General features: G+C 40.3%; 1 protein-coding gene and 1 pseudogene across 4 annotated transcripts in view; one reads left to right on the top strand and one right to left on the bottom strand.

The window, feature by feature from the left end:
* BICRAL (BRD4 interacting chromatin remodeling complex associated protein like) overlaps positions 1-26,950 on the bottom strand; it is a 106,874-nt gene that overhangs the window by 25,051 nt on the left and 54,873 nt on the right. For 3 of the 4 annotated variants that reach the window (XM_032647617.1, XM_032647616.1, XM_032647618.1), the window contains 4 exons: positions 9,216-9,261; positions 8,770-8,818; positions 8,613-8,681; positions 3,031-4,710 (listed from right to left, as the gene is read on the bottom strand). In XM_032647617.1, the coding sequence (XP_032503508.1) occupies positions 3,031-4,710; positions 8,613-8,681; positions 8,770-8,818; positions 9,216-9,256 (1,839 nt within the window). In that variant the 5' untranslated portion in view covers positions 9,257-9,261. Of the gene's footprint in view, positions 1-3,030; positions 4,711-8,612; positions 8,682-8,769; positions 8,819-9,215; positions 9,262-10,092; positions 13,306-26,950 lie in introns of those variants that run through there. The other variant, XM_032647619.1, reaches the window with a different exon arrangement.
* On the top strand, positions 23,962-25,509 carry LOC116761637 (annotated as a pseudogene).

Raw genomic sequence — 26,950 nt, 5'->3', positions numbered from 1 at the left:
AATATATTGTGGGGCAGGCTTTCTCACTGTTAGAAAAGAGGGCTACAAATATGGAAAAGGAGACTTGAATAATGAACCTGGTGGTACTGGATTAGAATTGAAAGTATCAGTATGAACTCATGGTTTTTAATATAGATAGATAGACAGCTATAGATGTTGTGTATGTGTAAATACATATAAGTCCCAGCTGAGACAACCTCAGTAGCAATGAATATGTAGTGCTCAGATCTTGGCTTCTAAATATTGTTCTCCACTAGAAGGAACAAGGTCCCTCAAGTGGTTGATTCCAGGGCAGGGGCAGGGAAAGTGAAAGACGAACGTGGAACATCATGTTTTGCCAGAAATTAAAGGAAGTGCTCAAAGCACGATGGAAACATGTCAGAAGGACCAGCAGCCAATATGGAGGGGTGCCCAATGGCATCAAAGCAATTTGAGCATCAAAATAAATGATTGTAACAATTTTTAACACATTAAATAAAATAAGAATCTATGTGTCCATACTGGCATAAGTAAAAGGGGAGACAGAAAATCTCTTCCTTAGAGTAGAATGCCAACAATTAATGTAGAATAAACAATGGAATTAGAAAGTCTCTATTTGGTGACTGTCACAGTAACAGCTGATTTAGTAATAACTGATTCAGTCAGGAATTATCAATGAAAGCTTAAACTAGTGTGTTCAAGTTTGACAAGAAATTGGATATCTACATAATCTCAATGTAACTCCCCGAAGAAACTTTTTAACTATGCATCAGACACCACATGAGGCAGACACCATCTTAAGCAAGTGTTCAAAGTTAACATCACCAGGAATGTGACAAGTTCACATCGTGAGGACACATCCATCACCTCTGTGGCAATCCTACCAAAAATGTATAATCTGAATCTAATCATGAGGAAACAACAGAGAAACCCAAATTGAGGGACACTCCACAAAAAAGTTGGTTTGACTCTTCAAAAAAAATCAAGGTCGGGCTTCCCTGGTGGTACAGTGCTTAAGAATCTGCCTGCCAAGGCAGGGGTCACGGGTTCGAGCCCTGGTCTGGGAAGATCCCACATGCCACGGAGCAACTAAACCCGTGTGCCACAACTACTGAGCCTGTGCTCTAGAGCCCGAGAGCCACAACTACTGAGCCCACATGCCACAACTACTGAAGCCCACGCGCCTAGAGCCCGTGCTCCGCAGCAAGAGAAGCCACTGTAATGAGAAGCCTGTGCACCGCAATGAAGAGTAGCCCCCACTTGCTGCAACTAGAGAAAGCCTGCGTGCAACAACGAAGACCCAACACAGCCAAAAATAAATAAATAAATAAATAAATAAATTATCAAGGTCATGAAAGACAGCAAGATGAAGAAACTGTTTCCAGGACTTCCCTGGTGGTCCAGTGGTTAAGACTCCACGCTTCCACTGCAGGGGGCGTGGGTTCGATCCCTAGTTGGGGAAATAAGATCCTGCATGCTGCACGGTGTGGCCAAAAATTAAAAGAAAGAAAGAAAGAAAAAAAAAACCTGTTTCCAATTTAAAGACATGACAACAGAATTAGGCAGTGATCCTGGGTTGGATCCTAGACCATAAAAACGAAACAAAATATAATTTATTCTCTTTTGCTGTAAGGGACATTATTGGGAAAATGGACTAAATCAGAATAAGGTCTGTAGATTAGATGATAATACTGTAATAATGCTGTTTTTCTTGGTTTTGATGACTGTACTGTGGTTACGTAGGGGAATGTCCCTGTTCTTAAGAGATACACACTGAAGTCTGAAGTATGTAGGGGTCAAGAGGCATCATGCCTGCAATTTACTCTGAAAACTATGTGTGTGTGTGTGTGTGTGTGTGTGTGTGTATGTGTGTGTGAAAGAGAGAGAGAAGGATAAAACAAATGGGGTAAAAAGTTAACATCTGGGGAATGTTGGTGAAGGATATATGAGAATTCTTTACACCAGTTTCGAAACTTTAACTTTTCTATAAGCCTGACGTTATTTCAAAACACAAAGACACACACACACCTTTGACACCAAAAGTAATACAATGAACAGCCTTGATCATAAATAATCTTTGTTTCCTTAGGATTCTTAGTGGAATTACTAAGTCAAAGGTATACAGTTTTAAAAATATTGATATACATGGTAGAGAGAAGTTTCTGAATTCTTCTAAATGTGGAGAAGAAAGGCAGGGAAAATGGAGGAGTAAGGAGGGTAGACCACCGGCAGGGGGTTGGTGGGGAATTGGGTATGGAGCTGGAACTACAGAACATGCTAAGAATGAGTGAGAACCGAAAGCCAGAGGAGTTCAAAGATTGGCAGATGGGGTGAAGGACCAAAGCTGATGACCCTTTGAAATGCTTTTCAGAAACATAATCCTTAACAGATTGCCCTCAGTCATTTACCGGCACAATGCTCTGGTAAGAGTAGGCTCAGGTACTTGGTCAAATCCATTGCCCTGGATCCCTCCCTCCATATGCATCCCTCTGTGCAGGCCAGTTACCCACTGCTGAGTCTCACTGAGTCCCGGAGCCTTTCCAGTTGGCACCCAAGAAACAGCTGCGACTTTCCTACCCAGTCCATCCAAAACAAGCTTTCCTTTTAAATGCCTATAATACATTCCATCAAGTATATGTCTTAATATTGGCTCTTATTAAGTATTTGTCATTTGCCAGGGACTTTGCTAAGTGCTTTATATAGATTATCTCATTTAATTCTCCCAATAATTCCATGGGATAGTAGTATTACTATGTCCACTTTACTGATGAAAAAACTTAACCTCTAGAGAGGTTAGTTAAGGTAAGACTTGCTCCACGTCATTAAGCTTAGATTCAAATCCATGAGTCTCCACTCTAAACCACAACACTATCCTGGATAAAACATTTTAGTTAAGAAGAAAAAAGGCAATCAATAGTAAGTTGAACATCTTAAGATAATAAATTGGGAGCCTAGGATGAAAATTATATTCTATCAGATACTCATTCCACTCTTCCATTCCGTAATCAACCAAACATTTGTTTGATATTATCATTTGTTTGATAATATTACCTGACAGAAGAACTGTTGCTGGCTTCCTGCTCCAGGTGTGTTATTGAAGGTGCTAGTAGATTTGGAAGAAGGAACTGGAAGACGATGAGACACACTGACCGGTACTGGAGTCCTGTTTGGCTGGGTCAGCTGATCTCCCGTAAAGTTTGATCCTGATGCACCAGACTGAACCGCAGCCCCAAGACTAGGATGGGCAGTGCTGGATGAGCTGACAACAGGGAACCGACTAGGTCCTGACATGCTTGTCACCGAGGGCATGGCGGCGAAGCCAGGTCTTCCTTGGGAGACGCTGCTCTGCCCGGGGGACAGGTGCAAGACGGTTGGCGATGCCTGCTGCAAGGGCATCTGCCCACCAACGATCTGAGGAGAGGCATGATTGACTATCACTGGACTTCCAGAGGCGGCGAACGTCTGCCCAGACACTAACTGGACGGCAGTATTCTGGTTGTTCAGCATCTGTCCAGAATATGGTTGGTTGGTCCTGAGCATGTTGGAAGAGTTTCTGTTCAACATGACATGCTCTGAGGTCACTTGGCCAGAAATGAGCTGAGAGGGCTGAGTCTGAAGAAGTTGCCCATTTATGGTCTGGACGTGGTGTACCGAGTTGGAACTGACGGAAAGGCTTGTAGGTATGAGGAACTGACTCTGGGGTGTGTGAGGCTGGCCCATGGGAGAATGAATAACGATACTGCCCCCAGCGCTGCTCACGGCCTGCGAGGTGACTGGCTTCCTTGTGTTCTGTTGGTTTACAATGTTCACCGACATGTGCGGACCAACCACTGAGCCCTGGGGTGAGCTCGCAGAGGCGAACGAGATCCCTGGCTGAACATGGTGCGGCTGTATTCCCAAATTGTTCACATTGTATGTGTTTTGCTGACCCATTTGGATAGGCTTTGGCTGGATATTAATTGGGACTTTATTTGAATTTGGTGCAAGACCCCTTTGTATAATGATGTTATGCACAGGTAAAGATGTTTGGAAATTTGTGCTATTAAATGGAACGGTAACAGGCTGTGCTACTGGACTGGAACTGGAGTTCCCAAACAAGGAGTTGCCATTAGGAGTCTGTCTGTGAACCAGAAGCCCTCCACTCACATTTGATGGGGCTTGTTGCCCACTACCCTTTAATATGATTTGAGATCCATCTAGGTTATTAATAGTCATCATGGAAGGTTGATTACCAAATGACCCAATTAACTGTATTTGACCAGAACCACTAAGCTGACTGTTATTAGACAAATGCTGGCTGGGCACGCTGATGCCCACGTGGTGCATAAAGCCATGGTGCACACCCACTGTATTGCTTGCAAACGATGAGCCCACAGGCACGTGAGCCACCCCTATAGGCTGCAGCGTCTGACCTGAGTAATTAGAAATATTAGAAGCCTGAGTAAAGGTTGCTGATGAAGAGGGATGAAGCTGAGCTTGTGCAAACTGTTGGCTTGAACCTATACTGGCGTCCAGATATGCCTCTTCTGCCAATGTCTGTTCAGTGATATTGGCCTCCTGCAAGGATTTCTGAAGAATGTCGAAAGGTTGGTCCTCACTGAGATCGGGAAGAGGAGAAGACTCAAGTTCATCTTCAAGAAACTGAAGGCTACTTGAAAGTGGCAGTCCATCACTGGGCCCTTCTCCAAGCTGGCTGCTTACAGCTTTGAGGGATGACTTAGGATCAGCATTCTAAAAAAATAAGCAGGATGTTACATGGCATATCTAACCTTGGAAAGAGATTCTTAAACAAAAATCTCATCTCACTTTTGAATATGAATAAAGCAAAACAGTCTGCTTTTCAGGCACAACTCTCCAAACTGCTCACCTCATTCTCTTTTTTTTAAATAAATTTATTTTTATTTATTTATTACTTTTGGCTGCGTTGGGTCTTCGTTGCTGCGCACGGGTTTTCTCTAGTTGCGGCGAGCGGGGGCCACTCCTCATCGCTGTGCGCGGGCCTCTCACTGCCGCGGCCTCTCTCGTCGCGGAGCACAGGCTCCAGACGTGCAGGCTCCGCAGCTGCGGCTCGTGGGCCCAGCTGCCCCGCGGCATGTGGGATCCTCCTGGACCAGGGCCCGAACCCGTGTCCCCTGCATTGGCAGGCGGATTCTCAACCACTGAGCCACCAGGGAAGCCCTGCTCACCTTATTCTGATACTTGATTTCCTTAGGAATGATGTTTAATGTTGTTTTTGTAAGTATATGCATTCACTGCTCTGATAAAATTATTATAGGAAACAGATCAATAATGCCAACATACTCATGGCTACCTGGAGTTTAACTTTATTTTTTAGATAGTGGCATGGCTTAATTTTTTCAGGATTGCTCCCAAGTCCAAAGCTTGAGTGGGACTCAGCCTAGGGTATGTGCGTATCCAGGACACAGCGGTGTCTAGTTTTTTGTACCACAGGAGTAGATGTGAGTTTTGAGAGTTCCGAGTGTGGTTCTACTAGAGGTCCAGAAGGTATCCCAGATCCAGGCTTGACTTTAAAGGTTTCTCGGAACTCCCCTAGTTCTAACCTGCCCCACTCCAGGCAAAATCGGCCTGGATAAAAACAAGCTTCCCATATGAAATGAGTGAATAGTTATTTGATTTCTTAGAAGTTATCAGCTTATTATGATGCTTTAAAAACCATTTCAATGTCCTATTCAAGAGTAAAAGTTGGTCAACATTTGTCAAGCGCTCACTTCTGCGTTTGTGTCTGTCCGTAACGAGTCCTTAAGGACTGCGCATTCCAACTAGAGACGACAACACAGGCAAATGAAGGGAACTGAACACAGTCACTGACAAATAGGAGACACGCTGCTGGCCAGCAGTTTATCATGGGATACGTCAAAATTATAAAAGAAAAAATAAATGGAATCAGTCGTTATTTAACATAAGGTGAAGACAATGTGAATATCCTTAACAATACTGAACTGTACACTTTAAATGGTTAAGATGGTAAATTTGTTGTTTTATATATATATATATATATTTTTTAAAACATCTTTATTGGGGTATAATTGCTTTACAATGGTGTGTTAGTTTCTGCTTTATAACAAAGTGAATCAGTTATACATATACATATGTTCCCATATGTCTTCCCTCTTGCGTCTCCCTCCCTCCCACTCTCCCTATCCCACCCCTCCAGGCTGTCACAAAGCACCGAGCTAATATCCCTGTGCCTTGCGGCTGCTTCCCCCTAGCTATCTACCTTACTACATTTGTTAGTGTGTATATGTCCATGACTCTCTCTCGCCCTATCAAAGCTCACCCTTCCCCCTCCCCATAACCTCAAGTCCGTTCTCCAGTAGGTCTTTATTCCTGTCTTACCCCTAGGTTCTTCATGACATTTTTTTTTCCTTATGTTATATATATTTTTAACACAATTAAAAATTTTAAAAAGATGAAAAAAAAAATCAAAAATAGATCAATCAAGTATAAACAGTCCAGGACTTCCCTGGTGGTGCAGTGGTTAAGAATTTGCCTGCCAATGCAGGGGACACAGGTTTGATCCCTGGCCTGGGAAGATCCCACATGCCGCAGAGCAACTAAGCCTGTGCGCCACAACTACTGAGCCCATGCGCCGCAACTACTGAAGCCCACGCACCTAGAGCTCGTGCTCCACGAAAAGAGAAGCCACCGCAACGAGAAGCCCATGCACCGCAACGAAGAGTAGCCCCTGCTTGCCGCAACTAGAGAAAGCCCGTGCGCAGCAACAAAGACCCAACGCAGCCAAAAGTAATAAATAAATAAAAATTAAAAAAAAAAAAAAGGAAAACAGTCCAGGGAATTCCTTGGGGGTCCAGTGGTTAGAACTTGGCGCTTTAGCTGCCAGGGCCTGGGTTCAATCTCTGGTTGGGGAACTAAGATCCCACAAGCTGCATGGCGTAGCCAAAAAAAAAAAAAAAAAGAATTAATAGTCCAACTTTCAAAACTATACAGATTCTCAGCCCTAGGCTAATAAGGTGTGTTGGGGGCTAGATGATGGGAAGACCCAGGTAGAAAAGCCAAGACTAGTTCACTTGACACCCAATCAACAGTTGAAACGGGACTAATGTGGCCTCAGTTAGGTGGACACCACCTTAGGACTTGAACAGTCATTTGAAAGGAAGTGGGAAAAAGCAACTGAAAGCAAGGAGGTTTGTTTGTTAGTTTGTTTTTGCAGAGAAATATCAAGGCAACAGTGGATTATCTCCTGAGTGGTGGTACACAGTTTAATGATTTTACAATGCACAAATTAACAGACCATAGGTTTAAAATTCCATATTTTTAAAAGCTTTTAAAACGTTTTACTGACATGATGCAACTCAAGTTTACAATAAATACACCCTGAATGAAGCAGCCTGAAGAGTTAGAATTAACACTTACGTGGAAGTGGGAGAGCTGGTAAGTAAAACTCATTAGTGTTGGCAAACAGGCTCAATATCTACTTTATGGGTTTAATGGCATCACATGCAGTTATTGCCCACTCAGAATGAATTTCAGCATTGCTACTAATTCATAAGCCTTACAGGAAATCAGTGTTGTGACTTTAAAGCCACCCCTAGCATGTGGAGGAGTCTTGCATGTTATGATCTGCCATACTTTACACATACTCAAATACTTTAAAGAACTGTGCATTCCCAAGGACTTTCTGAATACTATTCCATTTTATGGATGAAGAAAATAAAGACCCTGATGATGACGATAAGTTGACATTAACTGAGCACTGTGTCAACTGATTTCCATGGACTAGTCCATTCATCTTAACCACCCTATGAGGTAGATTTAACATTCTCCTGGATTCACAAATAAGGAAACTGAGTCTTAGAGATTTAGTGATAGACGCAAGGTTATAAAGCTAGTAAGTGGCAGAGCAAGGATTCAAACTTGGGTGGTCGGACTCTGGACTACCATCCATGGCAGAACAAAGCAGTTGAAAAGATTAAAGTAACATAGGCTTAAACACAACAATCCAGATATAGTTTCCAGGCAGGACTTCCCTGCCCTCAGGTCAGATTTCTTGTCTAGATGTTCCTAGAGCTTAAGAACCTGCACCCTGGAACCTGGTGGCCTGGGTTCGATTCCTAGCTTGCGACTCCTGGCTGTGTAATACTGGGTAAATACCAACCTTTAGTTCTCTCATCTTTAAATATGGATAATAATAGAACCTACTTCACGGAATTACTGTAAGGTTAACGAGGTTAATATATGTTAAGCTCTGAGTGCCAAGAACATACCGAGCGCTCAGTAGGTGCCAGCTACTATGATCTTTCTCCTTGTTTAAGACGAAAATGATTAGAAAGTAACCACAATACAGAATGATTTTTTTTAAAGCTTATGTAACAACATTCAAAAGACTCTAATATAAGTTTCTCAGGCTATAACGTTTCTGAGGCATTTTAGAAAGAAAGTTGAAAGCTTAGGAAAATGGCAAAGTAAAAATATTAATAGACTAAGTTCAAAGTAGAAAATGTCAACAAAATTCAATAGATTTTCCTCTTGTGTCAATTACAAAAGACAAAGTAGGGATTCCCATCATGATACAAAGGCAATTAAAGCTTCAATTCACTAGGCATCAATGAGACAGAAACATCTGATCATTGCATTCAGTTTCCAATACTCACACTAGAGTTGGCGAAAATTGAATTTGAATTGGCTGCAGAATATCCTGCATTAGTCAAGTCCTCATTGCTCTGCAAAAGTACAAATTCAAAAAAGTGATCACTTTGACTCTCAAGAAGAAACAAAATGTATGCCTATGATGGTCTGAGTATTACTTACCGATTTATTACTAGGTCCATGTAGAAAATAGTTCAATGCCTGTGGGTCTCTAGAAAACAACAGCCAAAAAGAGAAAACAGCAAATAAATACATTACTTATATTTAGGGTTCATTTTTACAGGGGAAAAAGAAAATGATGTATTAGTTTGAGTAAAATCATCTTCCTGTTTTAAAACTATTAGTAGTTTTTTTGGTTGGTTTTGTTTTGTTTCATTTTGATGTTCCATTTCTGCCTCCTAGGATTTTTTATAAAATAAATTTAATAAAGGATTACCTAATTATGACCCCTATGTTAATCCATGTCACTTTGTCTCCCTTCTATATCTATGATGATTATTTAATCTTTATTTTAAAAACCCACTTGGTTTTAATATGCTTATTAGGTTGTTTTAGTACAGCAAACCTCACACATTTGATTTACCCTTATTTTGGAATGAGCATCTTACCCAATAAGATCAAGGAGACACGAGTCATCATCATCATCCATGACAACTATAAAGAAAAGGAATAGAAAGCACTGTTTCAGCCAAGCAGATTAAAGCCAGTAGCATCAATGCAACACAAAAATATACCTTACACTTTCCTAGATAAAGAACTAATTCATGTGAGTTTTCCCTCTAATTGCTTATTATGAATGTGACTTTTAAATTTTTGTGGTCATTCAAGAGATGAAGTATTCAATTTAAATTGTTTTTATTGAACACAAATCCTTAACTTACAAGTCAAAAAGCAATCTAGACAAATCAAGGATAGTTGGCAGCAACCACTCACACACAGATTCCTCAAAGGGGCGGTAAACCATGAACAGTAACTTCCTCAAATGTACACAGTGAACAAGAGGAGAAATCGTATTTTTGTTTTAGAAAAAAATCTCATGCATACAGAGGTCTTTGAATTTTGTGACTGGATATTTCCAAACCTGGTGAGCAATCTGGATTTCTAGCCATATTTTGGCTATCTTTAGGAAAACAGAAAAGTCAGTTGTCCCTACTTTTTGAGAGAAGAGGCACCATCGCCCCAGGCAGTACTGCGACAGGCTCTGCCCTGAAGGTCCCAAGTTCCTCCCTCTGCAGCAGTAACGCCAACTGCTCAATTCCAAACAATCTGCATCCCAACACTGGAATCTTTAAAGTAGAAACCCTCAACCCCAAATTCACCCCAGCTCCAAGCCCAAATCTCTCTCTCTCCCCAGCCATCGACAGCATCCAGCTTAACCAGCGCAATCACTGTGCTCTGGCTGAAACAATAACAACTGTATAAATTCCAAGAGCAGCTCTCCCCCTTTCTTTCTCCTCCCTCCCCCCCGAGATCCAGGAAACTTACACTAGTGATCCGACACCTGGCAACACTGCTTCGCACCCATTTCGAGCCATGCAGTGGAATAATTTACATCACGGAATGCCAAGGCCAAGAGTTCTGGAGCCGTTGGAAAGGGCAGTTGTGAACGGCAGTTGGACGGAGGAATGAAATCCTGAAGAGATGCCCAGAAGAGGGACACGCCCGAAGAAGGCAGAGGCAGAGTTTCTACTAAGTTTTTTTTCTCCGTTAAAACTGCCATCTCCTCTCCACTTCCCCTCAGCTTCCCATCCTATCAGTCACAAGGCCAAACAAATATAAAATGTACTCCTGCCACATGGAAGGAAACTTGCTCTCTTCAGGAAGGGTCTGGAAGGGGTAAGTATCCCCCCATGTGGGACCTTCCCGTTGATGGGAGAATTGGTTCAGCTGCTGAATGATCCGGACGATTACAATCCATTTGAGTGGATCATCAGTGGAGAGGAGAGGTGATGGGTGAGACAGGAGGAGGTCAGAGTGGGGAAAGCCTGTCAAAAGGTAACACCCATGGCCAAGACTGTGAAAGGTACAGCAGGCTAAGTGAAGTCTGCAGCTAGCACTCAGATGTCCAGGTGCTCAGGGGCATGCGAGGACAACTCTACTAATACGACTTTGAGGAGTGAAAAGGGACAGGAAAGAGAAACAGGAGAACTATCATTAAGTAGATATGTCGACATCAGTGTGAAGAGCTTCCCTTAAATCATGATAGTTAATATGTAGAACTGCACTAGCTGTTGCTCATTACTGTAGCCTGGGCTTATCTCCCAGACAGCACGGACTAAATTAGCCAAATATGACGTATAACTAAGCCTATAAAGTGGATATTATTTCTTTACTTCAACGTGACCATTTAAATGGAGCTCCACTGTATCCTTTGTAAATTTATTTTTTTAAAGTGTCTAACAGTCTCTGGAACAAACTAATTAATAAAAACATACGTGAAAAATAGCTTACACCAAAGCAGAACACTTTCATGCCTCTCCCAGCTTCCCTCACTACTTTACACCTGTACCCAGCTCCTCCAGTGCATGAGATGCCGAAGGGTTAACACACACGGAGGGAGGGAGGCAGCGCCAGTCACTCCTCCGAGAGGAGGTGTCACTGCCACTGGGACTTTCAAGCACAGAGAACATTTGTTACCCCAAAGCTCAAAGTGACAAGCTACTCCTTGAGTAGCCCAAATAAAAGAACAATTTTACAATACTGGATGAAATTAAAAGCCATTGCACGCCCCCCACAGCAAACCAAGCAGGCCGCTCAAATGCTTGACGAAATGCTCCCTGGGGACATCCGCCCTACTCGGGGGCATCAGTCCTAACAGACAGACCTCCTCCTCCAGGCCTCCTTGGGTAGAACTCTACGAGCCTTTATCGTCAGGGGTACCCCGAGAATTCTACTTTTTAAAGGGCCGCACTCTTTTCTGACTATAAACAGTTTCAAATTAGAAGAGATGACTCTTATCCCTACATGCCCAGCTCTACATGGTGCCAAAACACAGTCATGTTACAGCCCGAGCCAGTAGTCCTTTCCCAGGAGGACACACGGCCCACCGAAGCAAATCTGCCAAAGTAAAACTGTAGAAATTGACTACGATTCTAAAGTGGGAAGACAACCTGAGGATCAGAAACTGACTCAAAAGTGAAGAGCTTAGTTTTTTTTGGAAAAGATTTTCCCATTACTTCTGGACTCTTGTTGAGGCTCTTTTCTCATTAAAGTAACAACCCTGGATTCACTAGGTGGGCCTCTGGCCACAGGTTAAACCTATAAGGCTGTGTGAAAGATAAGTCCCCCCCCAAGGGGTTAAAAACTACTTCTTGGTTCAGCACACTTGAGCAAGACACATCCCCTAAGTAATAGCAGTTTACAGCAGTAGAATTTGTCAGGGAGAGAAGGGGATTGCAGTTCTTACAGAATCCTCAAGAGATCAGAAATCACTGCCCCAGACACCTGACTACCACTCTCAAAGAGTTAAAGCTAATATTTAAAATTGCTCTTACTATTCTTAGTCAAGAGGCGCTATGAAAGTGACATTTCCAATCAGTGGGGGAAAGATGCTAGCCTTCTAGAGAAAATAAGGTGGAGCCATACCTCACATCTTACACAAAAATAAATTCCAGGTGGATCTAAGAGTTAAATGGGAGGGAGGAGGAGAGCTTAAAGTACTAGAATAACATATGGGAGAATTCTGTTTTTATAATCTTGGAGTAGGGAAAGGCTAAGTATGTCACAAGACGCAGAAGTCATAAAAGAAGATTGCCAAATGTGATGACAAAACATTTTTAAATTCTGCATGATAAAAGAAAAAAAAACATGAATAAAGTCAAAGACTAAAAAACCCCCAAAAAACATACGACAGGAAAATACTTTCAACTCATATCACAAACAGCTTTTCTCCTTAATACATAACTCCTATTTTTAAAAAGTCAGCTACCCTGCAGAAAATCAAAGGGTATGAAAAATCAGTTCATAAAAAAAGGAAAGACAAGTAGCTCCTAAACATGTAAAAGTAATCACCCTCACTTAGAATAAGAGAAATGAAATTAAAGTTACAATGAGATACTATTATTTGTCAGATTGGCAAAGATAAAAAAGTTTGGTTAAGGACTATGCTAGTCAGGAAATGGGAAATAGGGACTTTCATACCCTGGTAGTGAGAGTGTAAACTCATGTGACCTCTGCAGAGGGCAATTTAGCAGTCGCTTTCAAAGTTTTAAGGGCTCAAATCACTTCACCCAGCAAATATTTCCAGGTACTCGTCCCGCAGATATTCTTGTACATGTGTGAAATGATATGTGTGTAAGAATATCCAGTGCAGCATGATTGGTTTTAGCAAAAGACTAAAAACCTCAATGTCAGGGGTACGGGGTTTCTTCTTAAGGTGATGGAAATGTTGTGTAATTAAACCACTGAATTGTACACTTTAAAGGGTGCATTTTATGGTATTTAAATTCTATTTAAAGCATTTTTTAAAACTCTATGTCCATAATGAAAGAGGTGTGTACCTTTCTTGTTCCTTTAATCATATATCTTTCTAAGTCAGTCTGTATACCTTTCTTGTTCCTTTGATTATATATCTTTCTAAGTCAGTCTGTATAAATATGCCTCATTTTTCTTTGTATTTTTGAATTTTATTTTTTTATTTTTTACACTGCAGGTTCTTATTAGTTATCTGATTTATACATATTAGTGTATACATGTCAATCCCAATCTCCCAATTCATCCCACCACCACCCTCCACCCCCGCCACTTTCCCCGCTTGGTGTCCATATGTTTGTTCTCTACATCCGCGTCTCTATTTCTGCCCTGCACACCAGTTCATCTGTACCACTTTTCTAGGTTCCACATAGATGCATTAATATACGATATTTGTTTTTCTCTTTCTGACTTACTTCACTCTGTATGACAGTCTCTAGATCCATCCACATCTCTACAAATGACCCAATTTCATTCCTTTTTATGGCTGAGTAACATTCCACTGTATATATGTACCACAACTTCTTTATCCGTTCGTCTGTCGAGGGGCATTTCGGTTGCTTCCGTGACCTGGCTATTGTAAATAGTGCTGCAATGAATATTAGGGTGCATGTGTCTTTTTGGATTATGGTTTTCTCTGGGTATATGCCCAGTAGTGGGATTGCTGGATCATATGGTAATTCTATTTTTAGTTTTTTTTTTTTTTTTTTGGCAGTACACGGGCCTCTCACTGTTGTGGCCTCTCCCGTTGCGGGGCACAGGCTCCGGACGCGCAGGCCCAGCGGCCCAGCCTTTCCACAGCATGTGGGATCTTCCCGGACCAGGGCACGAACCCGTGTCCCCTGCATCGGCAGGCGAACTCTCAACCACTGCGCCACCAGGGAAGCCCCTATTTTTAGTTTTTTAAAGGAACCTCCATACTGTTCTCCACAGTGGCTATATCAATTTACATTCCCACCAACAGTGCAAGAGGGTTCCCTTTTCTCCACACCCTCTGCAGCATTTGTTGTTTGTAGATTTTCTGATGAAGCCCATTCTAACTGGTGTGAGGGGATACTTCATTGTAGTTTTGATTTGCATTTCTCTAATAATTAGTGATGTTGAGCAGCTTTTCATGTGCTTCTTGGCCGTCTGTATGCCTTCTTTGGAGAAATGTCTATATAGGTCTTCTGCCCATTTTTGGATTGGGTTCTTGAATATTGAGCTGCATGAGCTGTTTATATATTTTGGAGATTAATCCTTTGTCCACTGATTCATTTGCGAATATTTTCTCCCATTCTGAGGGCTGTCTTTTTGTCTTGTTTATGGTTTCCTTCGCTGTGCAAAAGCTTTTAAGTTTCATTAGGTCCCTTTTGTTTATTTTTATTTCCATTACTCTAGGAGGTGGATCAAAAAAGATCTTGCTGTGATTTATGTCAAAGAGTGTTCCTCCTATGTTTTCCTTTAAGAGTTTTATAGTGTCCGGTCTTACATTTAGGTCTTGAATCCATTCTGAGTTTATTTTTGTGTATGGTGTTAGGGAGTGTTCTAATTTCATTCTTTTATATGTAGCTGTCCAGTTTTCCCAGCACCACTTATTAAAGAGACTGTCTTTTTTCCATTGTATATCCTTGCCTCCTTTGTCATAGATTAGTTGACCATAGGTGTGTGGGTTTATCTCTGGGCTTTCTATCTTGTTCTATTGATCTATGTTTCTGTTTTTGTGCCAGTACCATATTGTCTTGATTACTGTAACTTTGTAGTATAGTCTGAAGTCAGGAGTCTGATTCCTCCAGCTCTGTTTTTTTCCCTCAAGACTGCTTTGGCTATTCGGGGTCTTTTGTGTCTCCATACAAATTTTAAGATTTTTTGTTCTAGCTCTGTAAAAAATGCCATTGGTAGTTTGATAGGGATTGCATTGAATCTGTAGATTGCTTTGGGTAGTATAGTCATTTTCAAAATATTGATTCTTCCAATCCAAGAACATGGTATAGCTCTCCATCTGTTGGTATCATCTTTAATTTCTTTCATCAGTGTCTTACAGTTTTCTGCATACAGGTCTTTTGTCTCCCTAGGTAGGTTTATTCCTAGGTATTTTATTCTTTTTATTGCAATGGTAAATGGGAATGTTTCCTTAATTTCTCTTTCAGATTTTTCATCATTATTGTAGAGGAATACAAGAGATTTCTGTGCATTAATTTTGTATCTTGCAACTTTACCAAATTCATTGATTAGCTCTAGTAGTTTTCTGGTGGCATTTTTAGGATTCTCTATGTATAGTATCATGTCATCTGCAAACAGTGACGGTTTTACTTGTTCTTTTCCAATTTGTATTCCTTTTATTTCTTTTTCTTCTCTGATTGTTGTGGCTAGGACTTCCAAAACTATGCTGAATAATAGTGGTGAGAGTGGACATCCTTGTCTCGTTCCTGATCTTAGAGGAAATGCTTTCAGTTTTTCACCATTGAGAATGATGTTTGCTGTGGGTTTGTCATATATGGCCTTTATTATGTTGAGGTAGGTTCCCTCTATGCCCACTTTCTGGAGAGTTTTTATCATAAATGGGTGTTGAATTTTGTCAAAAGCTTTTTCTGCATCTATTGAGATGATCAGGTGGTTTTTATTCTTCAATTTGTTAATATGGAATATCACATTGATTGATTTGTATATATTGAAGAATCCTTGCATCCCTGGGATAAATCCCACTTGATCATGGTGTATGATCCTTTTAATGTGTTGTTGGATTCTGTTTGCTAGTATTTTGTTGAGGATTTTTGCATCTATATTCATCAGTGATATTGGTCTGTAATTTTCTTTTTTTGTAGTATATTTGTCTGGTTTTGGTATCAGGGTGATGGTGGCCTCATAGAATGAGTTTGGGAGTGTTCCTTCCTCTGCAATTTTTGGGAAGAGTTTGAAAAGGATGGGTGTTAGCTCTTCTATAAATGTTTGATAGAATTCACCTGTGAAGTCATCTGGTCCTGGACTTTGCTTGTTGGAAGATTTTTCATCACAGTTTCAATTTCATTACTTGTGATTGGTCTGTTCATATTTTCTATTTCTTCCTGGTTCAGTCCTGGAAGGTTATACCTTTCTAAGAATTTGTCCATTTCTTCCAGGTTGTCTGTTTTATTGGCATAGAGTTGCTTGTAGTAGTCTCTTAGGATGCTTTGTATTTCTACGGTGTCTGTTGTAACTTCTCAGTTTTCATTTCTAATTGTATTGATTTGAGTCCTCTCCCTCTTTTTCTTGATGAGTCTGCCTAATGGTTTATCAATTTTGTTTATCTTCCCAAAGAACCAGCTTTTAGTTTTATTGATCTTTGCTATTGTCTTCTTTGTTTCTATTTCATTTATTTCTGCTCTGATCTTTATGATTTCTTTCCTTCTACTAACTTTGGGTTTTGTTTGTTCTTCTTTAGATTGTTTAGGTGTAAGGTTAGATTGTTTATTTGAGATTTTTCTTGTTTCTTGAGGTAGGCTTGTATAGTTATAAACTTCCCTCTTAGAACTGCTTTTGCTGCATCCCATAGGTTTTGGATCGTTGTGTTTTCATTGTCATTTGTCTCTAAGTATTTTTTTGATTTCCTCTTTGATTTCTTCAGTGATCTCTTGGTTATTTAGTAACGTATTGTTTAGCCTCTATGTGTTTGTGTTTTTTACGTTTTTTCCCCTGTAATTCATTTCTAATCTCATAGTGTTGTGCTCAGAAAAGATGTTTGATATGATTTCAATTTTCTTAAATTTACTGAGGCCTGATTTGAGACCCAAGATGTGATCTATCCTGAAGAATGTTCCGTGCGCACTTGAGAAGAAAGTATAATCTGCTGTTTTTGGATGGAATGTCCTATAAATATCAATAAAATCTAACTGGTCTATTGTGTCATTTAAAGCTTGTGTTTCCTTATTAATTTTCTGTCTGGATGATCTGTCCATTGGTGTAAGTGAGGTATTAAATTCCCCTGCTATTATTGTGTTACTGTCAATTTCCTCTTTTTAGTAGTTAGCAGTTGCCTTATGTATTGAGGTGCTCCTATGTTGGGTGCGTATATATTTATAATTGTTATATCTTCTTCTTGGATTGATCCCTTGATCATTATGTAGTGTCCTTCCTTGCCTCTTGTGACATTCTTTATTTTAAAGTCTATTTTCTCTGATATAAGCATTGCTACTCCAGCTTTCTTTTGATTTCCATTTGCATGGAATATCTTTTTCCATCCCCTCACTTTCAGTCTGTGTGTGTCCCTAGGTCTGAAGTGGGTCTCTTGTAGACAGCATATATATGGGTCTTGTTTTTGTATCCATTCAGAGAGCCTGTGTCTTTTGGTTGGAGCATTTAATCTATTCACGTTTAAGGTGATTATTGATATGTATGTTCCTATGACCATTTTCTTAATTGTTATGGGTTTGTTTTTGTAGGTCCTTTTCTTCTCTTGTGTTTCCCACTTAGAGAAGTTACTTTCGCATTTGTTGTAGAGCTGGTTTGGTGGTGCTGAATTCTCTCAGCTTTTGCTTGTCTGTAAAGCTTTTAATTTCTCCATCAACTCTGAACGAGATCCTTGCCAGGTAGAGTAATCTTGGTTGTACGTTCTTCCCTTTCATCACTTTAAATATATCGTGCCATCCCTTCTGGCTTGTAGAGTTTCTGCTGAGAAATCAGCTGTTAACCTTATGGGAGTTCCCTTGTACGTTATTTGTCATTTTTACCTTGTTGCTTTGAATAACTTTTCTTTCTCTTTAATTTTTGTCAGTTTGATTACTATGTGTCTTGGCATGTTTCTCCTTGGGTTTATTCTGCCTGGGACTCTCTGCGCTTCCTGGACTTGGGTGGCTATTTGCTTTCCCATGTTAGGGAAGTCTTCGACTATAATCTCTTCAAATATTTTCTTGGGTCCTTCCTCTCTCTCTTCTCCTTCTGGGACCCCTATAATGTGAATGCTGTTGTGTTTAATGTTGTCCCAGAGGTCTCTTAGGCTGTCTTCATTTCTTTTAATTCTTTTTTTCTTTATTCTATTCTGTGGCAGTGAATTCCACCACTCTGTATTCCACGTCACCTATCCGTTCTTCTGCCTCAGTTATTCTGCTATTGATTCCTTCTAGTGTATTTTTCATTTCAGTTATTGTATTGTTCATCTCTGTTTGTTTGTTCTTTAATTCTTCTAGGTGTTTGTTCTTTAATTCTTCTAGGTCTTTGTTAAACATTTATTGCATCTTCTCGATCTTTGCTCCATTCTTTTGAGGTCCTGCATCTTCACTGTCATTATTCTGAATTCTTTTTCTGGAAGGTTGCCTATCTCCACTTCAGTTAGTTGTTTTTCTGGGGTTTTATCTTTTTCCTTTATCTGGTACATAGTCCTCTGCCTTTTCATTTTGCCTATCTTTCTGTGAATGTGGTTTTCATTCCACAGGCTGCAGAACTGTCTGTCTCATTATTTTTAATGGCTGTGTAATATTCCAGTGTGGATGAATCATGATTTATGCTCCCAAGTGCTGGGTGGAGGCAGAATATATACATGTGTTTGTAAATATGCAGACCCTGAAATGAGGCACAAATAACCAGCAACACCAGCTGCTTCTGTGAGGGAATCTGGGTGGCTGGAAACACAGAGGAAGGTATACACTTCACTTATATGTCCTTTTGTACCTCTTGAATGTTATGCCACATGCATGAAAGGCCTATTTTAAGAAATAAATACAATTAATATGGGAATTTCCTGGCAGTCCAGTGGTTAGGATTCTGGGTTTTCACTGCCTGGGGCCCGGGGTTTGATTCCTGGTTGGAGAACTAAGGTCCTGCAAGCCACACGGTGCCCCCCACACCAAATACAATTAATAAAACAAAGAGGATGGGGGAGACCCATGAAACACAAGAATCTCAAGTCAGTCTCACTCTAGGTAAGCATACCAGAGATCAAATACCTGGAAAAATTTCAAGCAGCCTAGTGGCCTCAAGAATAATCTACATCAGCTATCTGTAAGAAATATCTTCCAGACAGTCTGATTTTCATTAAGATCACAGAAAGATTTTAAAGACCTCTAAGACAGAGATAAAAAGGAAGATGACAGGCTATTTAAAATTGTTTTCATACAGTGGGAACAGTCTGAGCTCTCATATCAAGAAATGTATTGGTTTCAAGAACAGCTATTTCAGGAAAGCTAGCTAAGCAAATCAATTCTACTGATTTAAGATATTATAACCTAGCAGCAGTAGAAGAAAACTTTTAAAGTCATACACAGGATTTCAAATACTTCACAAAATGAAATTTGGTATGTGACTGCTATAACAAATGATTCTCTTCTCTTCCTTATATGCCTCTCTGTTCTTTTTCTTCTTCCAAAAACATTACATAGTGAAAATGACTAGGAAGCTAAAACTTTAAAAGATCACCAAGAGGGACTTCCCTGGTGGTCCAGTAGGTAAGACTCCACGCTCCCAATACAGGGGGCCCGGGTTCAATCCCTGGTCGGGGAACACAGGCATGCCGCAATTAAGAGTCCGCATGCTGCAACTAAAGATCCCACATGCCGCAGTGAAGATCCCACGTACTGCAACTAAGACCCGGCACAGCCAAATAAATAAATATTTTAAAAATAAATAAATAAATAAATAAATAATCACCAAGAGTCAATATAATAGGCTATCTTACCAACATACAAAAAATTACTGACATTTGCTTTATTTGCACTAATTTGGTATAGCATCAGTATATGCCATAATTTCCCAATCATTTACAAACAAATTTACCTTTAAAAGGTGCTGAGGCTAGCAGAGGGATCATTGGGAAACTTTATTTAAGCAATCATGAGCTGTGGAATGGTTGCAGTGTTCTCATGTGATCTGTGCCTGAGCTATTCAAGGTATAATGAGCTGTAGTCACTTTTATTTTTACCCACATATTTACCAGTTCCAGTGCTGTTCATTCCTTTGAGTAAATCCAATTTTCATCTGGTATCATTTTCTCCCTTCTGAAGGATTTCTTTTTTTAAATTATTTATTTATTTATTTATTTTTGGCTGGGTTGGGACTTCGTTGCTGTGTGCGGGCTTTCTTTAGTTGTGGCAAGCGGGAGTTACCCTTCATTGTGGTGCGTGGGCTTCTCACTGCCGTAGCTTCTCTTTGCTGCAGAGCACGGGCTCTAGGCATGAGGGCTTCAGTAGTTGTAGCACGCGGGCTCAGTAGTTGTGGCTTGCGGGCTCTAGAACACAGGCTCAGTAGTTGTGGTGCATGGGTTTAGCTGCTCTGCGGCATGTGGGATCTTCCCAGACCAGGGCTCAAACCCTTGTCCCCTGCATTGGCAGGCGGATTCTTAACCACTGGACCATGAGGGAAGCCCCTGGAGGATTTCTTTTAATATTTTTGTAGTACAGATCTGGTGATGAATTCTTTCAGTTTTCGTATGTCTTTTAAAAAAGTGTTTATTCTGCCTTCATTTTTGAAATGTATTTCATGGGACATATAGTTCTAGACTGAGTTTTTTTCTTCTCTTTTGGATCTTTAAAGATATTGCTACACTGTTTCTTGCTTGCATTGTTTCCAAATAGAATTCTGCTGTCATTCTTACTTTTGTCCTTTTGTACATGATAGGTCTCCCCTCCCCACCCCACTCCCACTCCAATGCTTTAAACTTTTTCTCTTTATCACTGGTTTTAAGCAAACTGATTCTGATATGCCTTGGCATCATTTTCTTCATGCTTCTTGTGCTTGGGGTTCATTAAACTTCTAGGATCTGTAGGTTTATAGTTTTCCTCCAATTTAGAACAATTTCAGCCATTCCTTCATATATTTTGTGTCCCAACCCCTCCTTCAGGGACTCCAATTACCTATGATTATGCTGCTTGAAGTGGTTCCACAGCTCACTGGTGCTCTTTTAAAAAAATTTTTTTAAGTGTCCTTTTATCTCTCTGGCTTTCATTTAGGATAGTTTCTATTGCTATGTCTTCAAGCACACTAATTTTTTCTTCTGCAGTGTCTAACCTGCTTGTTAATTGCATCCAATGTATTTTTTATTTTCAAACATTGTAGTTTTCATCTCTAGAAGTTGGGTTTTTTAAATATCTTCCATTTCTTTATTTAATATGTTCAATCTTTCCTCTACCTTCTTGAAATTATGCAGAATAGTGACAGCTTTTTAATGTCCTTCTCTACTAATTCTATCATTTATATCATTTCTTGGTCTTTTTCTACTGATTGATTTTTGTCCTCCTCAGAGTGGGTGGCATTTTTCTCCTTCTTTGTATGCCTGGTACTTTTTTTATTGGATTCCAGACATTGCTAATTTTACATTATTGAGTACTGGATATTTTTGTATTCCTATAGATACTTTTGAACTTTGTCTAGGACACAATTAAGTTACGTGTAAATGGTTTGATTCTCTTGAGGTCTGCTTTTAAGCTTTGTCAGTCTTTAGTCTAGGGCTAATTTTGCCCTATAGTGAGGTAATACCCTTCTGAGTACTTCACTTGATGTCCCATGAATTACAAGGATTTTTGCAGTCTTGCAGGTGGGAACACAAACTCTTCTCTGCCCTGTGTGAGCTCCAAGTGTTATTTCCTATAATGCTTTTGGTTGATTCTTTCCCATGACTTGGGTAGTTTCCCCACACACATGTACCGATCAGGTTACCAGCTGAAGACTCAAGGGAGACTCTCTGCAGCTCTCCAGGGTTTTATCTGCATGTAGCTCTCTCCTCTGGTGCTCTGCCCAATGAGTTTTAGCCACTTTACCCCCCAGCTGCATCAGCTCAACTCAGGAAGATTACCAGACTCCATCTGGGTTCCCCCTCCCTGCGCTATGGCCTGAAAACTCCCCAGACAGAAGCTGGGGCAGTTACAGGGCTTACCTTATCTGTTTTCTATTTCTCATGAATCCCTGTCCTGTGCTGCCTGATACTCAATGTCTAAAAACCACTGTTTAATATATTTTATCTAATTTTTAACTGTTTTATGCAGGAAGGTCAATCCAATCCCTGTCATTGCATCTTGGTCCTATAGCGATTTTTAAGGTTTTGGAAGAAATCACTTTAGGAGGTAAGAACAGCTTATATGAGTTAATTAGCATGAATTATAGAATCAGAGCATCCTCAAAGGAGGAAAGGAGAAAGGGAGGACAGTAAATTGTAGTTTTATCCCCTGCCTCCTTCTGTTTTCTACCCTGAAGAATAGCTTAGGGAATGGGGAAAGCCGCTTCATTAATTACTACCTTTAATGAACTTGTTCAGTGGTTGAAAAGAATAAGCATTTAACCAACATTTAGCACCCACTGTGTGCCAGGTCCTCTGTTAAGGACTGGGAATATCAAATGAGTATGACATAAAATGCAATAATAAATGTAAATACCCTTAACATTTTTGTAGGACTGTAAAAGCAAGGCCAAGAAGTAAATTATTATGTTTAAGCAAACAATATTCTGATAAGTGTCATGATCAAAAAGTTACACCATAAAACAGTCACTTACCCAGGGCAAGTAACTGTTTACGTCACCTAAGATATAAAGCATTTTCATCTTATTCCTTTTACTATATCGTCATTGTTATGGACTGTTAAATTTTATTTTTATTATTTTTTGGCTGCACCGTGCAGCACACGGAATCTTAGTTCACCAACCAGGGATCAAACTTGTGCCCCCTGCAGTGCAAGCACAGAGTCTTAACCACTGGACCACCAGGAAAGTCCCTGGACTGTTAAATTTTGTAATTGCAAGGCTGTGTCAAACTTCCTGGCACAGTTCCTGATTGTAAGGAACTCCCTTTCTTTGGGGAGAGAGATGCAACAATTCATCACAACGCAAGGTAAGAAGTGCTAGAGCTTTTGGCGGGGGTTCCCAAGCTTTTTCAGGTGAAGTCACTGGTCATTTTTTTGGTGAAATAATATGACATTTTACTAGGAGGAAACACTAGTATATTTTCACAATTATGCCCATTTGTAATAAAAAGAAGCTGTCAAACTCAACAAGATGGGCTCTGAGTTTTTCCTTTGTTATTCAACCAAGACCTTCATTCTTTTTGTAACTAGCTAGGGCATACTAACAGCAAGGAAGAAAGGTGGAAAAAACTAAGAACATTATTAGGAGAAAAACTTAGGAATCAAAAAAAAAAAATTCCAGGCCTTAAAGCTGCTTTAATTCCAACTTGGAATGAGGTGGAATAGAAACAAACCTAATATATTAAGCAATCCAGCTGGCTAAACAATGCACTATAACATGGGAGGAAAGAGTGACCAACCTTGGGGGGGGTCAGGGAGAAGTCTGGCCAGGCTTTACAGGGGCTGGGGACATGTACAGGTTGGGGTGGGTGGGACACGGAATTTGGAAAGGACTTGTTCTGGATACTGACATTGACTAGGCTTGTGATTACTGACAAATTCCAATCTCTCAGGGCCTGTTTTCTCATCTTTAAATGAAATTAATAGCCACATCAGTGATTTAAAAACTTTGATCCCCGGGGACCTAGGAGTCTCCGAGGGGTCCAGGAGCTGTCTTGGAGGCCTAAAGGTTGGTGGCAGAGGCATTGTAACGCTCCACTTTTCCCCTTTAACTCAGTGATAGAACTCTTAACTGGGAGAAAAAAGTTTGAAAATCATTTAACTTATCCAACTCCAGAACTCAGTGATTTGTCGTGTGCTGTAAAGGAATGACCTTTAATGGTGGTCAAACTGAAAATGGAAACACAAGGATCCACAGAAAGCAAGACACTCATGATTATTTTAGCAAGCAAGAGAATAGTGATAAATGTATCAAACTTCTTTAAGATAAATGCCAACGTAGTGATAACGATCCTAAGTTTACTGACTATAGAACCATTAATCACACAGATTGGTGTTTCTCAAACTGGGATCTGCAGAAGTAATCTTGGGTGGTCTGAGTTCTCAAGTTGGAGAAACGCCAACAGATTTTAAAATCAGCCAGAAATACACATGCTGAAAATTTTCAGGGCTGATAAAATTTCTGCTTAACATGTTTACTAAAAGCCTCTCAAAATCTTGAGATCTAATGGGAATCTACTGACAGAAGACCTGTGTATGCATTGTCTGACTGATGCAAAGATGGTCCTGGGGAAAACATTTCCAGGTCTCTCTTTATCCTCCTTTAATCTCAATTGCCAATGCTGTGCCAGGCTGGGTAGAGTAGGTCTAAACAAAGGATGGCATCAAAAGAGACTGTGGGTTGGGTCTCAAAAGTCTTTGCGGTGGTTCAAGAGATACCAAACCCTGGAAGTAACAAAGCCCTACAGAATGGGAGAATGCTCTTAACTGCCTACTCTCTCCCACTGCACAGATAGTGGTGGTAAAGAACTCTGGGTATTAAGTTATGGCTCAAGTACAGTGGACTAAAAGACTGACTTCAAATGTAAATGTTACTAACAGACTACCTTCTAGAAGCTTACAGTAAAAAACATACTACAGTGCTACCATCAAAAGTATGATTCTTGTCATATTCATCTTCATATCCCCAGCAAATAGCACATAAACAGGTATAATAAATACTTAATAAATATCCCGGGTTTAGATGTAGGGCAGCTGTGGAGAAAGAGCCACCTGAGTGCTGGGCGAGAGCCTTCCAGGGTTCTTTGGGGCTAGAGGAATCTTGAAACCATGGATCACCTATATATGTTTTGAGACATGCTTTAGATGTTTTTTTCTGGAAGCCCTGCAACTACCATAAAAATTGAATGTATTGTTGAAAAGACATATGGCCAATGGTGGCAGAGTCTACATAGAACCATGCTTCGTGGTGTTCCAGGAAAAACCTTTCGGCTTGTTGGTTATATTATTCAGTCTGGCTGTATAACTCATTGTGTTTTTGAATACTTTGGTGGTGTTGTCATGTGTTCTGAACCATCAATAGAGCTTAAAATTCAAAATTCAGATATTGTCTTTGCAGAAAATTTTAGTCGACATTTTTATGGTATCCAAAGAGGTGACACTGTGATTGCAAAAAGCCCGAGTGATCCAAAATCAAATATTTGTAAAAGAGTAATTGGTTTGGAAGGAGACAAAATTCTTATCAATAGTCCATCAGGTTTATTTAAAAGCACAGTTATGTGCCAACGGGTCATGTTTGGTTAGAAGGTGATAATCTATAGAATTCTACAGATTCCAGGTACTGTGGACCTGTTCCATATGGACTAATAAGAGGATGTATCTTCGTTAAGATTTGGACCCAATGATTTTGGATTTCTACATGACAGCCCTAATGGCCACAGATTTTCTGATTGGCAAGAATTTATTCTTTTGATTTGATTACTGTCTTCTGTTCAAGTGAATTTATTATTGTCACTAAAACCATGTACTTGCTAATAAACTATTTGCGATTCAAAATAAATAAATAAATAAATGTAGGGCAGCTGCATTTTATGCAAATATTGTGTTCCCAAAGGCCTTGCCTTAAAAACTCACATCATTCTAGTTTAACCCTGAAAAAGAAATTTATAATTTCCCAAAGTCCATCAGCATTGAAAATTTGCTATTACATTCTGTTGAAATTTTTTTTAAGGGTTTCCCTGGTGGCGCAGTGGTTGAGAGTCCACCTGCCCATGCAGGGGACGTGGGTTCGTGCCTCGGTCCGGGAGGATCCCACATGCCGCGGAGCGGCTGGGCCCGTGAGCCATGGCCGCTGAGCCTGCGCATCCGGAGCCTGTGCTCCGCAACGGGAGAGGCCACAGCGGTGAGAGGCCCGCGTACCGCAAAAAAAAAATTTTAAGGTGTAACAATGAAACTTGGGTTACATTTTTTAAAGTAACTCATATCTTTTAGAGATCCCATACTGAAATAGGTATGAATGAAGTAATACGATGTCTGGGATTTGCTTCAAAATAACATGGACTGGGGAATTCCCTGGTGGTCCAGTGTTAGGACTTCACGCTTTCACTGCCAAGGGCATGGGTTCGAATCCTGGTTGGGGAACTTAAGATTCTGCAAGCTGCGTGACACGGCAAATAAATAAATAAAATGAAATCTAATAATAATAATAATAATATGGACTGGAGTTAGTTATTAAAAACATGGAAATCCGTCTCCCCTGCCCCCTCCAGAGATTCTGATTCACCAGGAATCTGGGGTTACTATGGGGTTTTCTCCCTGACCCCCTGAGGTTGGTCACTCTTTTCCCCCCCATGTTACAGAACACACTTGGGCACATTTCAGGCAAACTGGGGAAACTGTCCCCAGCTGCAGGCAGATGGGACCTGCAAACAATGGCCTCTGGTCAGCTCAGAGACCCAAATCTAGGCTGCCAACTTTCCAAACTCAGGGGAAGGGTAGCTTCGTGGTAATCTGACTAAAGGACACGCTGTAGGTGAAACTTCATTTGAGGATTCATCACTCTCAACCACCTTCAGTACCAGTCCCTTTCCACTACTTCCCCTCAAATGATTTATTTCTCCCTTCCTCTCTGTGCTGTACTTACTCATATTTACATACAATGTCAGCTCCACCAGGGCAGAGGTTTGTCTGTTCACCGACGAACCTCAGAATAGTGCCTGGCACGTGACAGGAGCTCACTGAACATGACCGCCAGTTTTATTGAGATATAATTGACAAATAAGATTGTGTAAGGTTAAGGTGTACAATTTGATGATTTGATACATGTCTATATTGTGAAATGATTACCACAAACACATCCATCCCCTCATATAGTTAATTTTTTTTTTTTTTGGTGTAGTGAGTACATTTAAAATCTACTCTCTCAAGAAATTCCAGGTATACAATATAGTATTGGTAACTATAGTCACCATGTTACACATTAGATCCCCAGAACTTATTCATCTTGTAACTGAAAGTTTGTACGCTTTGACCAACATCTCCCCATTTCCCCCACCCCCCAGTCCCTGGCAACCACCAATCTACTCTGCTTCTACAAGTTCAACTTTTTTAGATTCACATATAAATGAGATCATACA

Source organism: Phocoena sinus, chromosome 11 (assembly GCF_008692025.1).
Source record: "Phocoena sinus isolate mPhoSin1 chromosome 11, mPhoSin1.pri, whole genome shotgun sequence".
Classification (NCBI taxonomy): domain Eukaryota; kingdom Metazoa; phylum Chordata; class Mammalia; order Artiodactyla; family Phocoenidae; genus Phocoena; species Phocoena sinus.
Note: the sequence above shows the minus strand (reverse complement) of the source record. Positions and strands in the feature narration are given on the sequence as shown.